At 48.8% G+C, this 16,010-nt stretch overlaps 1 protein-coding gene across 1 annotated transcript in view; it reads left to right on the top strand.

Annotated features, from left to right (window-relative positions):
* ABCA13 (ATP binding cassette subfamily A member 13) overlaps positions 1-16,010 on the top strand; it is a 326,881-nt gene that overhangs the window by 186,564 nt on the left and 124,307 nt on the right. The window contains exons 44-45 of the mRNA XM_039235661.1: positions 237-244; positions 8,662-8,911. Coding sequence (XP_039091592.1) covers positions 237-244; positions 8,662-8,911 — 258 coding nt within the window. The remainder of the gene's footprint in view (positions 1-236; positions 245-8,661; positions 8,912-16,010) is intronic.

Below are 16,010 nucleotides of genomic sequence, written 5' to 3'. Positions count from 1 at the left end.
AGAAGGGAGACCCTGGGGGGGGGAGCCAGAAGAAGGGGGTCGTCTGCCAGCCAAGGGAGAGGCCTCAGAGGACACCAACCCTGCGGGCACCTGACTGCGGTCATTCTCTTCCTTCATTCATCTGTTGATGGACTTTGGGCTGGTGTGAACAGTGTGTGTCTCCCCGGGGAATCCCAGCATTGCATGGGATCTCCCCGAGATCCCGATTTCCCTTTATGTGCATATATGCCCAGAAGTGGGGTTTGTGGATCACAGGGTAGTTCTGGTTTTGGTTTTTGAGGAGCCTCCGTACTGTCCTCCACAGCGGCCGCTGTTTGCATTCCCACGTGCACAGCGCGAAGGGCTCTGGTTTCTCCTTGTCCCAGCACAAGCCTCTGCACGGCAAAGGGATTGGTTGAATGAAAAGGAACCCCACCGGCTGGGAAGAACATATTTGCAGCCCATAGATCCGATAAGGCATTGATATCCGCAATGTGTAAGGAATTCCTGTAACCCCTATAGCTCAGTAGCTAAAAAGACAAGTGACCCGATTAAAAAATGGGCAAGGTAGAGGCGTCTGGGGGGACTCAGTCAGTTGAGCATCCAGCTCTTGATTTCAGCTCAGGTCGTGGTCTTTGAAGTTTGTGGGATCGAGTCCCGCTTTGGGCTCTGTGCTGGCAGCCTGGAGCCTGATTAGGACTCTCTCTCTCTCTCTCTCTCTCTCTCTCTCTCTCTCTCTCTCAAAATAAATAAGCATTTAAAGAAAACGGGCAAAGCACTTGAACAGACATTTTTCCAGAGATGGACAGCAGGCGCATGAAAGACGCTCACTGTTCCTCGTTGTCAGGGGACGTGGAGCAGAAGCACAGTGAGACGTCACTGAACCCCTGTTAGAATGGCTGCCATAAAGGGGGGGGGGACTTGGATGGTTATTAAACGGGCAGATTCTTAGGCCCAGCTTCCATAAAGCTTAGTGCTGAGACGTTTACAGGTTTTAACAAGCAGCCCAGTTTCCTTTGATTCTGGTGGACTGTGGCCACCACTATGAGAAACACCCAATTAGTAGTCTCATCAAGGTCAAAGTTCAAGTGAACAGTCAGGTCCCATATCTGTCTGGTACAGAGTGAGCCTGGGAAACAGGTGTTTTCTTCTTGTAACCCTCCCTCCTTTCCTCCTCCCTTCCCTCCTCCCTTCTCTCCTCCTTTCCCCCCTCCCTCCCTCCTTCCCTACCCAAGCCTCACCCCCCTACCTCATGTCTGAGGGTGCAGTGAGATTCCCAGCTGTAGGGAGTCAGTCCCACGTTACCTGAAACCTTCCCCTTTCCCTCCCACCAGCGAACCCTCTGTATTTCATTCCTAATTGCTGCTCCTAGTGATGATGGAAAGCGGTGTGGCAGTGATTAATCTGAAGGGTCTGCAGCCTATCCTTTGCCGTTTGAGACAATCCTGTTTGAACAGCCTCTCCTGTGCGGGGAGCCTGTAATTCTCAGCCTCTTCAAAGAGCTGTTCCAAATTCTGCCTGCGTCTCGTCCGCCGAACTGCGGTGCTCAGCCCGGAGCGCCGTCTTCTCTGCTTTGTCCACATCACCTCCAGCTTCAAGCACCGCATCCCCGGCCATCCAGCCCGAGGCAGGGGACGGGGGGACTTGCCCACTGCCAATTACACATGCCAGAGAAGGTTGGTTTGCCGAGATCGCAGAGAGCTGCCTGCGGGGGGCTGTGCGGAAGAAAGTGTGCCAAGATAAAGACAGAACTGAAATAGACTCGGCGGAGAAACGCCGGCGGCAGGTGCCAGGGAGCAGCTGCTCCTGAGGGGGGCGCGAAGGGCTGGGGGAGCGTGTGAGGCCGCGAGACTCTCGGGCAGAGCTGCCCAAGGAGCCCCCGAGGCTGGGGAGGAGGAGCCGCGCCCACCCTCGCCCCTGACCCGGACTCGCCCCTTCTCGTGACATGTTTGACAAAGGAGGTGCCTCGCCCGTCTTAAGTGTGCCCCTCGCTGCCAAGATCATTGTGGGCAACTGGGGAAACTGAGGCAAGAATGGCTCTGGGCAGCCTTTAGGAACATGTCTATTGTAGGGGTCCAGGGTTGAATGTTTTATTATATGTATTTATTTAAATTTTTAAAATTAATACTTAATTAAATTTTTAAAATTAATTAAAAAATTTAAGTTAAATGAATTAATTTTATTTTATTATTTTGATGGGGGAGGGAGAGGCAGAGAGAGAGACACACAGAATCTAAAGCAGGCTCCGGGATCTGAGCTGTCAGCACAGAGCCGGGTGCAGGGCTCGAACCCACAAACTGTGAGATCATGACCTGAGCCAAAGTCAGATGTTTAACCAGCTGAGCCACCCAGGCTCTTTCTTGCTTACGCTCCAAGGGCAAATCACAGAGTGAGAGACACAATGTCCTTGGCCTGAGATGGCTGGTGGATGGGGTCCTCCAGGCAAACTTGGCCAGGTGGAGTGTGGGAAGGGACAGGAAGGGATTAGAGAGGGTGGTGGTGTGGCTTCAGAGCAGGGCGGGCGGGTCCAGGGAGGGAGGGAAGTCACAGCCCGGTGACCAGTAGATGCAGGCGCTGAATGCAACATTTGGTCACATCCACCCGCTCCCCCATTCATCGGACATGTCTGTGCGCCTTCTGAGTGCCGGCGAACATGCTCAGATCTGGGCTTTGCCAGATGAATTGAGTTCGGCATGAAGAAGACAGAACAGCGAGGGTGCTGAGCACAGGGCCGCCGTCTAAGAGTCAGCAGTGGGGAGTTCTCCTCTCGGACTACATGGATAGACCCTTGCTGTGTGCCACACGCCAGCTCCAGGGCCCTGGGTGCATGTTGTCACTAACTGTTCATAAAGGTGCCCCTTCGAGTCAACCTTCAGAGGTAAACCTGCCTGACAGCGGAGCTCAGACGCCCGCCTGCTGTCCAGCCTGCCTCCAGGTGTGATGCGGGCGGAGCTGCATGATGGCCAAGTAGCCATCGTTCCATTGCCCGGCGTCCAGGAGAGCTTTGGGTGCAGTGTGGGTTTGAAAATCCCAGGGTGGAGCTGTTTAGAGGCTTCAGGAGGGGCATTGGAAACAAAAAACCCAGACCCCGCACTTAGGTGAGCTGCCCACAGAGTATAAATTCCCTGAACATTGTCCCTGCCTCCTCAAGGCAGGTTGAATCTCCTCCAAGGAGCTGGGGCCACCCTTATTCCAGAAAAAGACATGGCTGGGTGTGACGCCCAGCCCTCTTCCAAAGTGAAATTCTTCTTTGATGCTTTTCCTATTTTGGCCGTTCATCACTGTGCTTTTATTTTTTATTTTTTTTTTATTAAAAAATTTTTTAATGTTAATTTACTTTTGAGACACACACACACACACACACACACCCCTCCCCCCGCACACACTTTGTGTGTGCGGGGGGAGGGGCAGAGAGAGAGGGAGACACAGAATCTGAAGCAGGCTCCAGGCTCCCAGCTGTCAGCACAGAGCCCGATGTGGGGCTTGAACCCATGAACCGTGAGATCATGACCTGAGCCAATGTGGAGCGCTTAACTGACTGAGCCTCCCAGGTGCCTCAATCACTGTGCTTTTTAAAGGATAAAAAAAGCAGGGCGCCTGGGTGGCTCAGTTGGTTGAGCGTCTGACTCTTGATTGTGGCTCAGGTCATGATCGGGGTAGTGAGATTGAGCCTCAGGTTGGGCTCTGCACTGAACATGGAGCCGGCTTGGGATTCTCTCCCTCCCTCCCTCTGCCCCTCCCCACTCACGTGCACGTAAGCACTCTCTCTCTAAAAGAAAATAACAGAAAAAGTGATTCCTCACCTGTTTAGCAATTGGAAGCTTTGGAGATGTGACACAGAAAATTCCTCTTCTACTTAGATCTCCTTTTTCTTTTTTTAAAGTAAAAATTCTGTATGAGAGTGTCAGGTGGGCTCAGTCCATGAAATGTATGACTGACTCTTGATCTCTGGGTCATGAGTTCGAGCCGCAAGTTGGGTGTAGAACTTACTTAACAACAAAAGAGTCTTAAAAAATAAAAGTAATGTGTGAAAAAGACTAATGTGGTTGTTGTAAGAGATGAGCAGATAAAACATTATGCAAGTCGAGTAAAATATCACTGTGAAATTATTTTCAGAAGCCAGTTTAGATAAATATAGCCTCTCCTTGTTAGCTTTTTAAGCAATTAAACATAATTAAAATTTCTTTCTTTTTGAAAGAATATTCCATCAGGGCGCCTGGGTAGCTCAGTCAGTTGAGCGTCCGACTTCGCCTCAGGCCAGGATCTCATGGTTCATGAGTTCGAACCCCATATCAGGCTCTGTGCTGACAGCGCAGAGCCTGGAGCCTGCAGCCTGCTTCAGATTCTGTGTCTCCCTCTCTCTCTGCCCCTTTCCTGCGCACACTTTGTCTCTCTCTTTCAAAAATAAATAAACATTAAAAAAATTTTTTTAAAAGAAGAAAAGAATGAAAGAATATTCCACCAAGATTGCAGTAATGTAGTTTGGTTTTAAAGTTTGTATATTTTTTGTATCACCATGTTTATTATTTAAGAAATACTCGTATTTCGGATTTTGTGTCATATTATTAAGCATACAGCCGTCACAAACTGTCTTCTTTTCTCTTATTTTTCTTTTTGTTCTTTTTTCTGTTTCTTCCTTTTCTGCCCCCCTCGCCCCATCTGCTCCCCCACCTCTTAACAAGAGGACGTTCTGTCTGGTTGGTTTTCTTCAACAATTGGTATGAATGAGGCAAATCATGAGTCATATGAAAGTCGTACAATGCTAGCTTGTACCAGGATAAAGATGGAGGAATAGCCCGTCCAAGCCTTTTGTTTTACAGGTGAGAAGCCAAGAGGCCACCGTGGCCAGTCTGAGGTGTTCGAGGTCTTCATGGCGAGTCAGGGCTGGGACCTCCCAGTGCTTCCTGGTGGTCTTTCCCAGAGATGTTTCTGGTGTTGACACCCATCTACCTGTTTACAGGCTTTCCTTGTTTTATTGTGATTCATGTTATTATGGTCTGCAAATTCTGCCCTTTTTATTTTTTAAATGTTCCATTTACTTTGAGAGAATGCACACGGGAGAAGGGCAGAGAGAGAGAGAGAGAGAGGGAGGGAGAGAGAGAGAGAGGGGGAGGGAGAGAGAGAGAGAGAAGGAGGGAGGGGAGAGAGAGAGAGAGAGAGAGAGAGAGAACCCCAAGTAGATAGCACAGAATCTGATACGGGGCTTGAGCTTGCAAACCATGAGATTGTGACCTGAGCAGAAGTCGGACACTCAACAAACTGAGCCACCCAGGTGCCCCTGTAGATTTTTAAATGAACTACATATTCATACCTGCTATGAATTTTTTGTTTGGGGCATTCATTTTTTATTTTTTTATTTATTTATTTTTTTTACAAATAGTTTATTGTCAAATTAGTTTCTACATAACACTCAGTGCTCATCCCCAAAGTGCCCTCCTCCAGGGGGCATTCATTTTTTAAAAATCGACGTGAAGGCATTACATTTGTGATGGTTTATTTTAAAAGCTTCAAGAACATTTGGATGAATTTAGCAGTGTGGAAATCATATTCTGGAGTCCATGCTGAGTCCTTGATGTTTTAAGGTATTCACTAGGTTTGAACAACTGAAGCCACTTGACTCTCCCCAGCCCCCAAAAATTTCTCTGGACATTTTTTTCTAAGTAATTTGGAGGTCACTGTAAATGGGAATGCCTAATTATGGACGCCCCTGGATACTTTGAATAGAATTACACTCATAAGTCAGATAAGACAATTCATAACAATTTGGTCCAGCATTTTAATTTTGTCTGTTAAATTATTCATGTGAATGCTTTTATGAGTTTAGCCATAAATATTTGATTGGTGGTTGAATCATGACGATAAATTATCTTAGCCCTTTATTTCCCCCATTTATGTTCAGTTAGCACATGGGCAGGTGGGAGAGAATTTATTTTTATTAATAATGAGAAACGCCTTTCCCCACAGACTTATTGAACTTGTCTGATGAACACTTACAATGGCTGGCAGTTGACATTGTACCTGTTCTGCTAGTTTTGTAAGTGTGGTAATAAGAATCCTCATTACCTAGAAGGAAAATATAAATCTCTGTTTTACAGCTGAGGGAAATGACATTCAACAGGTTTGGGAATTTTCCAGAAGTCACCTGACATGTTGGTGGCTGAGACTGGATTCCAATCCTGTGTGATTTGTGAGCCTTGCTCCCCTCCCCCTCCCCCAGTGACTGTTGTGATTGGTCCTCTCTGAGCAAAGCCAATGGGCAATTACAGGGCTATTCTCTGTGCTCCTATTCCGCCATCAGCAGGCGTATTTACTAAATAGTCTCCAACACCAAGAAAGCAATGTTCTGTTTCCGTTTTCTGTGCACCTGGCCGCATAGACGAAACTTCCCGGATGTAAATAGGTGTTTGTAGCCATTGCCTGCAGTAGACATATTTGAGCAGGTGCGTAGTTAGTTAGGTAGGTGACTGAGTGCAGGTAGCTAGATGGGACCATCAGAAGATGCCACTTAAAGGCTACTTCGAGGGCAGCTGGGTGGCTCAGTCAGTTGAGTGTCCAACTCTTGGTATTGCCTCAGGTCATGATCTGATGGTTCGTGAGATCGAGCCCTGAGTCTGGCTGTGTGCAGACAGTGCAGAGCCTGCTTGGGATTCTCTCTCTCCCTCTCTCTCTCTGCCCTTACCCTGCTTGCTCTTTCTCTGGAGAGGGGGGAGGCGCTGGGCACGGAGGTAATGGTGGAGAATGTCTGCATGGTGAAAGCCCCAGAAAATCCCAATAATAAGGGGTTCAGCGGGCTCTCAGGGAGGCGAATGCATGGAGGTATGGGGGACATACTGCAGCAGAAGGTGCCTTCTGGAACACCTCGCCCCACATGTCTCTTCCATGTGGCTGCCCATATGTGGCCTTTGTTGCATCCCTTCATCAGCTGGCCCACATGAGGACCTGTCTCCCTGAGCTCTGTGAACCACCCTAGCACGCCGGTCCAACCCAAGGCTCGGGTCATGGGAACCTCTGATCTACAGTCAGTCGCTCGTAAGGGCAGGGGACAGCCTGGACTTGCGGGCGTCTGGAGTCTTGTGTGACAGCCCTCAGCCCATGGGGTCTGACGCTCTGCCGGGAGATAGCACCCCAAGCAAGTGTGATTGTAGGCCACCCCACCGGCATCACGGACACGTGCTGGATGCGTGGAAAGAAGCCCCACGCTTGGTGACCAGAAGTGTCAGAGGTGATGTCTTCTGTCAGAGGGTAAAGGAGACCTGGCTCAGGAAGTGGACTGGACTGACTTCCTGAGGCAGGTCTCGGTGACGGTGCCTGACCATCCCCAAGGCCGTGACTGTTTTCTCACTTCCCCTGAACATGTCCGGACCTCGTGCTTGGTACCCACCCTTTCCGCTCTGCCCACATGGATTGCAACACTCGATTAGATTACCTTGGGTTGGGTCATTTCTTTACATTTTTAGCTCGAACCCTATGTGCTGTCTTTTTTGAGGACAAAAAGTAGCCAGTACCTCCCAAATACTGGGCACTCCTGGAATACTGCACAAAGGAAGGGGTGATTTCAGGAACACATTTTTATTCCCAGGGGCTCCTCTACAGCTCTGTGCTATTACAAATAATTTATCTTTCAAAATGGGAGTGCGTCTTTAAAAACGATTTCTTTGGGGATTTCAAACATATTCGCTGTGCTTTTTATTAACTGTATTTCAATTTGATATGTGTAGGCGGTGTGATCAATGTGGCATACCTGTCTTAGAAGGCCACCTTTCTCCTCAAACCCTTTCTGTTGGTTTTTCTGGAACACCGCAGGAGGGATTGCTAGGAAGAGCATGGGCATGGCTTCCTCTGTCCCTGGACGTGGATTAGGGCCGTGGTCCTCGGACCTGCCTCTCCTTTCCCCGTTTTGTCATCCGCACACTGGCTGGTTGTCCTGCCCTGGACAGGTTTATTGTGCCCGCGTTTGTATTGTCACAACACCCAGAGGGTCCTGGCAAGGTGACCCGGCATTCACAGCCCGCTCACTCCCTGCTTTCCAGCCCCATCTTCTGAGCGATACTCCCTGAGGGCCAGGTAGTGAGATGCAGAGGAAGGGAGGGAAGACCTTCGCTGAAGCCTGTGGGCAAAGGGCGCCCACCTGGAGATGCAGAGGGGCCCCCAGAGCTGCAACTACCTCTCTCCATCGGGGACCCCCCCCCAAGGCAGGGGGAGTGGCGCAGGGGCTGGGCGGATGTTGCCTCCGGACCCTGACCTGGACAAACCTAGACCGCCCTCTGGAAGGCCGTGGGAACTGAAGGGTAAGGCAGGAGAAGGGAGGCAGCGGAGGGGGCCGGCCCCTCTGCGCCCCTCTCACGCACGCGCTCCCGCCTGGAGACAGGGGTGCCGCCGCTCTCCTGCTGGGGTCCGTGCATGCTGCATGTTAACCAGCAAAAACAGCTCAAGGCTCCCTTCAAAAGCAGGATCAGGGCGGGATCCACGACGGAGCTCAGTACGTGCCCTGTTATGTCCGGAGCCGGTGTTCTGTGCGCCTGCATTTCCAGAGTATCCGCACTCACTGAGGAGCGTGGGAATGGGGCGGGGGGCTGTGTTACAAGACACCGGGGGCATCTAAGACTCTGGAGGGATCCGCAGTCCTGGGCAGTTTTGGGGGGGCCCTGGCCTCTGGCTGACTGCATGTTCCTGTGTCTGCAGGTGGCGCCCCGGCCGGGACCCCGCGCACTCAGGGCAGCCCTCGGCCTCTGGCTCAAGCAGGGGCCCTCCTCGTGAAGCGCCTCCGCCGCTCGCGCCGGGCCTGGAAGGGCACCCTCTCTGACCTGCTGCTGCCTGTCCTTTTCGTGGCCTTGGCCATGGGCTTGTTCATGGTGAGGCCTCTGGCCATTGACTACCCGCCCCTCAAACTAACACCCGGCAATTATGACACGGCGGAATCTTACTTTTTCAGGTAAGGACTCCCCCACCCTCCCACCTTTACTTCCAAAATATGTCAGGACGGATTATGAATATCAGTCGCTTTGAAGAATCTCAAATACACATGTGGTTTCATGATTTTGGAGGGTTGCGTTCAAGAGGTCAAGGTCATGGACTGTTGCAGATCCTATAAATACCCTGTTTTTTCTATACGTACATACTTACATACCCACAATAAAGTTTACTTCATTTATCAGGCATAGGAGAAGACTAATTAACAGCAATAATAGGAAAATGATAACAATATACTGTAATAGTTCTATGAATGTGGTCTGTCTTTTTAAATTTCTTTTTTAAAGTTTATTTTTATTAAATTTTCTTCAACATTTATTTATTTTTGAGAGACAGAGACAGAGTGCGAGCAGGGCAGGGGCAGACAGAAAGGGAGACACAGAATTTGAAGCAGCTCCAGGCTCTGAGCTGTCAGCACAGAGCCCAACGAGGGGCTCGAACTCATGAACCGTGAGATCATGACCTGAGCCACAGTCGGCTTAACTGTCTGAGCCACCCAGGCGCCCCTATGTATATATTTTTAGAGAGAGAGAGAAAGGATGCACAAGTTGGGGAGGGGCAGAGAGAGGAAGAGAGAGACTCATAAGCAGGTTCAGTGCTGTCAGCACAGAGCCCAACGCAGGGCTTGAACTCATGAACCTTGAGATCATGATCTGAGCTGCAATCAAGACTGGTCTCTTAACCGACTGAGCCACCCAGGCGCCCTGTCTCCTTACATACTGTACTGTTCTTGTGAGGATGTGGATGATCAAATGCTCGAGACAGGAGATGCTGTAGCATGAGTGACCTAGGCGTTGTGAGGTGAAGATGTGTCAGAGGCTCAGCTGCTTCCAGAACTGCAGGTCCGGGCATTGCTTTAGCTCACAGAATCCTCCAAGCCCGCTTTGTGACAGCAGCCAGGGACTGCACAGTGCTCCCTGCAGAGAAGCGTCTGACTTCTCTGTCTGGAAGGCAGCGAGCCCACGCGCACCCCAGGCTACATGGGGTCCAGGCTTGCTGCCAAGGAATTCAGAGCGCCAGTCCTGCAGCCTGGTGAATTTACATAGGATGTGGTTAGAGCCGTTAGGGGCTTTGTTTTATTGACAGGAGGCTGGAGATGTGAGAGAGGGACCTGAGCATCGCAGGGCCTGTCCCTCAGCTGGCTGGCTCCCCCAAAACTGAGCGTGGCTTCTCTCCCCTGAGCTGGAGTTGCAGTGGCCAGGGTAACAGGCAGCATTACCGAGTGCTGACCAGGCATGGGGGGGGGAGGTGTACTCACACACCTGGAGGGGCGGTGGAAGGGGAGGTGTTCACACACCTGGGCGGGGAGGTGCTCGCACACCTGGGGGGCGGTGCCCACACACCTGGAAGGGGCGGTGTTCACACACCTGGGCCGGGAGGTGCTCGCACACCTGTGAGGCGGGGACTGGGCACCGGCATATTAACTAGGCTGCTCATGGTGCAGACAACCAGAGGGTACGATTAGTTCTGCCCTTGTCAAATACTTATCTTCACTAAAATAATGAGCTTAATTAGCTAGACTCTTAGGGCCTGCTAATATTTGTCACTTTTACAACGCTGTGTAATTTGGAGTTCAGTTTAAACAAACGCAGATGCAGAAGGCAGAATCGATAATAAACTGTTCAGTTTGCTTCTGTGTCCTTTCATTAATTATTTATTTTTTTCCTTGGTGTGTCTTTATGCTCCACAGAGTCTGGGTTTTTAACTCAAAAAGAGAATCCTTCTGTTCGGAGAAATGCAGGCAGGTCCCCAAGTATTGCTTCTGCAAGTGGGCTCTCTCTTCTGTCTAGTTTAGGTACCTGACCTCATCTTCTTTTCCCAAGTGTTTAAAATGAATGGACGAAAGGATAGAATGCCCCATAAAACGTGTTTCTTGAAAAAACAAAAAATGGGGCATGTGGGTTTCTCAGTCGGTTAAGTGTCTGACTCTTGATTTTGGCTCAGGTCATGATCTCGTGGTTCGTGGGATCAAAAAAAAGTAATTGAAAATGCAGGCTAGCCAAAATAATCATAGAAAAAATTCACAGGTAATCCACCAGCTCCATCCATCATAAACCTAGTGGTGTGTGGTCTTCCTCATGTTTATAGGTAACACTTTTAACACATGCACTTTTATTATTTTATGACAGTAGTATTCCACTATAAATACTCTTCATTATTTGGTTCTTTACTCAATAAGTAACGTATTTGTGTAGCTATTGTTGTAAATCAGGTGCAAACCACATCACCCATTTTCAGGCTGTGCCGCGGTATGTTGCATTGAGGTGCCGTAATTTATTTAAACAGTCTCTTTTTGGGGTATATACCGATAAAGGAAAACCAGGCAATTCCGTAGGGTAGGAATCCCTTTGTTTGGATTCATGCAGCTAATTGTTTCTATTATCATATATTTCCATCGGAAGATTTTGGGGGCAACAAGCACCCACATTTTCAAGGTCGATATTGCCAAATTATTCATATCGATGTGCACCAATTTACAGCACATACAAGCATAAAGTCCTTGATTCTTTTAGTCACGAGTATTTATTGTGCACCTACTGTATGCCATGTGCAGTTCTTGGTTGAGAGACAACTCCTTTCCCCACATTTTCACCATCCCTTTTATAGCCATATCAGGACTTTCTTTGCTTTATTATGCAGCTCTTTAGTCGCTATTGAGATGGAATGTTGCCAGTTATTTCTTGGTTATTTCAAATTTCACTCCATACATTGAATATATTGAATATATTATATTATTCACACGTATATTATATGAGTGTGTCCCATACTGTCATGGCTTCAGACTGCCTGCCCCTTCACCCTTTCTTCCGTCCTGGCTTCACCTCTTCGACCCTTCCTTCTGAGGCAGCTGAGAACCTCCCACGCTGGGTGTTCGAAGGGGTTCCATTTCGAGGAGGTCGAAACCCCTTCTCTGCTGCTTTATTAATGTGGCCACTGTGTGTGTTTTCATCTGAAAACATTTGCCCCCGGTCTCCCAGCAGACCTTTTGGATGGAAGTCATGCATTCCAAAATTATTTGGAGCCTGAGAGTTAGAGATATTGGATTGGATTTAACTTTTATTTTGTTTATTTATTTATTTTTGAGAGAGAGAGAGAGAGACAGAGAGAGAGAGTGAGAGCACGAGCAAGGGAGGAGCAGAGAAAGAGAGAGAGGGAGAGAGAGAGAGAATGCCAAGAAAGATCCATGCTGTCAGTGAAGAGCCTGATGTGGGGCTCGATCTCACGAACCCTGAAATCATGACCTGAGCCGAAATCAAGAGTTGGACCTTCACCCGACTGTGCCCCCCAGGTGCCCCCAAGAACCGTAATTTTTTAGAGATGTGACAAGATGAAGGAAAAGGGCTTTGAGCTTTAGGAAAGGCCAGTTGTGCGCAGGCAAATACATAAAGAAATGAATGGCGGAGAGGACTAGTTAGTAATGTCTGTTGTACGGATTCCTCTCGTGCACGTCTGGGCTGATGAAGGCCTGGAATGGGTGCTGGTGATTAACTTCTGTTTCTCCTGGTAGAGAGGAGAGAAGGGACATGTATGAATTTGTGTCCTGCTTTTAGGCAAAGGAGGGAGAGGGCAGAGAGCTTTCCTGGTATCTGCTTCACAGTTACCTTCAGCTCAAGGTAATCCTTAAGCCACAGGGGCATCTTTTCTGCCCTTCGACACCACGTGAACAGAGAGACCCGCAAGGGGAACGTCATGCCACGACAGAGGCCGAGATTAGAGCGACACACTAGCAGGTGGAACACCGAGGATCAAGGATCGTGGCCTCTCCCAGCAGCCGAGCCCCCTCCACTCCCATTCATATGCTGAAGCTTTAGCCCCAGTGTGGTTGGGTTAGGACAAGAGGCATCTAAAGAAGTAATTAAGGTTAAATGAGATGAGTGAGAGATAGTTCAGTATTTTCTTCCATGTCCAGGAGTCAATCTTTTCATAGAGGACATATTTGCTCGCATTTCTCAGAATGTTGCGGGTGTGTGAGCCAGAAGAGATCCCAAAGTTTGGTTCCAGACTCCACTGAAGGAGCAGGTGTACATTTGCTTAGTGTGCATTTCGGTAGAGTAGTCGTCTGATTAGTTACGGGGCAGAAAGGAAGATGCTGCCAGAAATGATCCACACAGATGGAAACGTTTCCTGCTTCTGGGTCTCGTTCATATTTCTCGTGACCGGCCCAGATCAGAGGGCGGGGGTGGGGGTGGGGGTAGGAGGTGACTGGCCCCCGTTTGGGCAGTGCAGCTGCTCTCGTTAGGAACCCACCCTGAGATCACGCCTGCATACCGGGCTCCCTGGCTTGCTGGGAAGAGCAGTCCTGTGCTCTCAGCACCTGTACTGCACGAGTCCCGCTCACTCCCATGGTGTCCTCCGGGGGGCGCTACATTACGTGACGGCTCTGTGCTGACTCAGCGTCCAGGCTCTGAATCCTAGCACAGGAATGATTTCCCAGGTGGAACAGCTTCTCATTGCTCCCACTCCTCCTGATTTGCTGCAAGTGTGTGCACACAGACACACGTGCACACATGCTCACATAAACACGTGTACACACATACACACATGCACATGCTCATGTGCACATATACACACGTGCACGCATGCTCACATAAACACATGCACGCATACACATGTACACACATACACATACACACATTCACGTGCACATATACACACGTGCACACACACCCATGCACACACACGAGCAGACACATACAGATGTGCACACATGTGCACACATGCTCACATGCACACATGTGCACGAATGGTCACCGCCCATGGCTCACCCCCCTGTCTTTGTTGCTTCAAATGTGGGCATATTACCATTTTTTAACATTTGTGTGTGATTTCCACATGGTGCTGGATAGTATTTTCATTGTTTCCTTACTTTTCCTTTAACCTAACTCCTGGTTAACAGGTTTTTAAAGTCAGAACTGCATGTAGTTTTCTTTTTTTTTTTAATTTTTTAAATGTTTATTTAATTTTGAAGGAGAGAGAGAGAGAAACAGAGTCAGAGACAGTGTGAGCAGGGGAGGGGCAGAGAGAGAGGGAGACACAGAATCCAGAGCAGGCTCCAGGCTCTGAGCTGTCAGCACTGAGCCCAATGTGGGGCTCGAACCCATGGACTGTGATACATTGACCTGAGCCAAAGTTGGACACTTAACCGACTGAGCCACCCATGGGCCCCCAGTTTTAAAAAAAACATCAGGTGCATTATTTCTGTGTTGACTTTGATGGTACATAGAAATTTTATTGTTAATTCATTTTCTTATTTTTTAAATGCTTATTTATTCTGAGAGAGAGAGAGAGAGAGAGTGCGCGTGAGAGTTGGGGGAGGGGTAGAGAGAGAGAATCCCAAGCAGGCTCCGTGCTGTCAGCACAGAGCCGGACGCCAGGCTCGAACTCGCAAACTCTGAGATCATGACCTGAGCTGAAATCAAGAGTTGATGCTTAACTGACTGAGCCCCCCAGGCTGGAAATCTTATTAGTGTGCTGACAATTCCCAATACAGCCTCATGCCCCTCAAATCTTAAGAGCTGAGAAATGTAATTATATGCCTACATCAAATTTCTTGAGGAATACAAATTTTCATAACCTTGCAGCTTCTAAGCAGAGTCTGGTTCGCTTCAGCTCTTCTGGCTCTTTCCCTCATAGGTAACTTTTTCTGTCTCTAATCTTGTAGGATTTCTTCTTTGTTTTTAGATTGTTTGATCTTTGTGGATTTTTTTTTCCCCATCATTTTCTCATCAGTCTTGTGGATTTCAGTCTAGGGGGCTCTCGTTAACAACAGGAAGCCCCTTTGGGGTGATGTAGGAATACACATTTGTTCAAACCAGCCCCTGGGTCACTCTGATGCACAGTAAACTTTGTGAGTAACATGGAGAGAGAAACAGTATCCTGTTTAGGAACTGCCTCAGGAATCAGAATTAAGCACTAATTTTCACTTCCTAGAGTCTGGTAATGACAGATTTCACATGGCTCTAACAGCCCTTTAAAATATAGCCAAGAATTTGAAGACAAACAAAAAGCCAGAGGAGCAAGTACTTGACTCTTAAGACAATAGGGACAATTTAAAGCCAGTTTTGTTTTGTTTTTAACAGTGACCTCTAGACCTAAGCCGAAATCTAGTAGAAAGTAAACCATAAATAACTTTTCAACTTGCCCTTAGTAATTATTCCAAGCAAATGCATGCCTTTATAGATCAACATGTTTTTCAGAAAAAGAAAATTTTAAGCTTTCATGTTTGTTCTTGGATTAATAGGTCAAAAGAGAGCAATCCAGAGTATTTCCACAGATGCCACAAATAATGTTTTCTTTTTATGGGCGACATTTCAGTGGAAAATATGTCTCTTTGCTTGTAAAAGTGTTTTCTCGTTTGTCAGAAACTTGAAGGCTGTTTATAGGGAGGTCACGTCGCCTACTTAGGAGACATTTCTTTGCTGTAAATTTCAACACGCTTCATCATTGTGCATTTCTGTCCAGAGCTGTCGGGCATCCTATTAGGCCAGCCGTAGGCCACCTGAATACTTTCAAACCTCTGTTGTATGTCATGAAGTGGGGGAGACGGCGTTTTCCTAGAAGGAATTATTCCGTGTGGGATCCTGTACCGGTGTCTGTATCCCAAGCTTATGCACAGTTACGGCCCTGAAGACAAAGCTGTCCTCCGCAGAAATACAAAACGTGGTGTAGTGAGTTGGTCTTGGTTTTCCAACCGCCTTTCTGAGCCTTGCGCCCTTTCTCCCTTGGGCTGATTGCTTCCACGGTGAGGGGCGCACAGTTCAAAGCCAGGGATGTCCTCTGGGCCACTGGGCAGGACCAGGAGAGACGAGGAGGTGGAGGCGGGCTGGCCCCCGGAGCTCCAATGCTGCAGGTGAATTACAACCAAGTAACTGGGCAATGCGGGAGCTTCAAGGTCAAGGCAGATCTGCCCAATTACAAGGCGGTTTAGTGGGGCAGGGCTGTGCAGGGATGTGGGGACTGGGGCGGGAGGGGCCGGGCACAACCTGATTGGGTGGGATAGGGCGGGGCGGGGAGAGGTGGGCGGGTCCGGGTGGGATCGGAAGGGGCTGGGGGGAGCGGAG

This window comes from Hyaena hyaena, unplaced genomic scaffold (assembly GCF_003009895.1).
Source record: "Hyaena hyaena isolate Hyena2069 unplaced genomic scaffold, ASM300989v1 scaffold_101, whole genome shotgun sequence".
Classification (NCBI taxonomy): Eukaryota; Metazoa; Chordata; class Mammalia; order Carnivora; family Hyaenidae; genus Hyaena; species Hyaena hyaena.
This window is presented reverse-complemented; position numbering and strand designations above follow the sequence as displayed.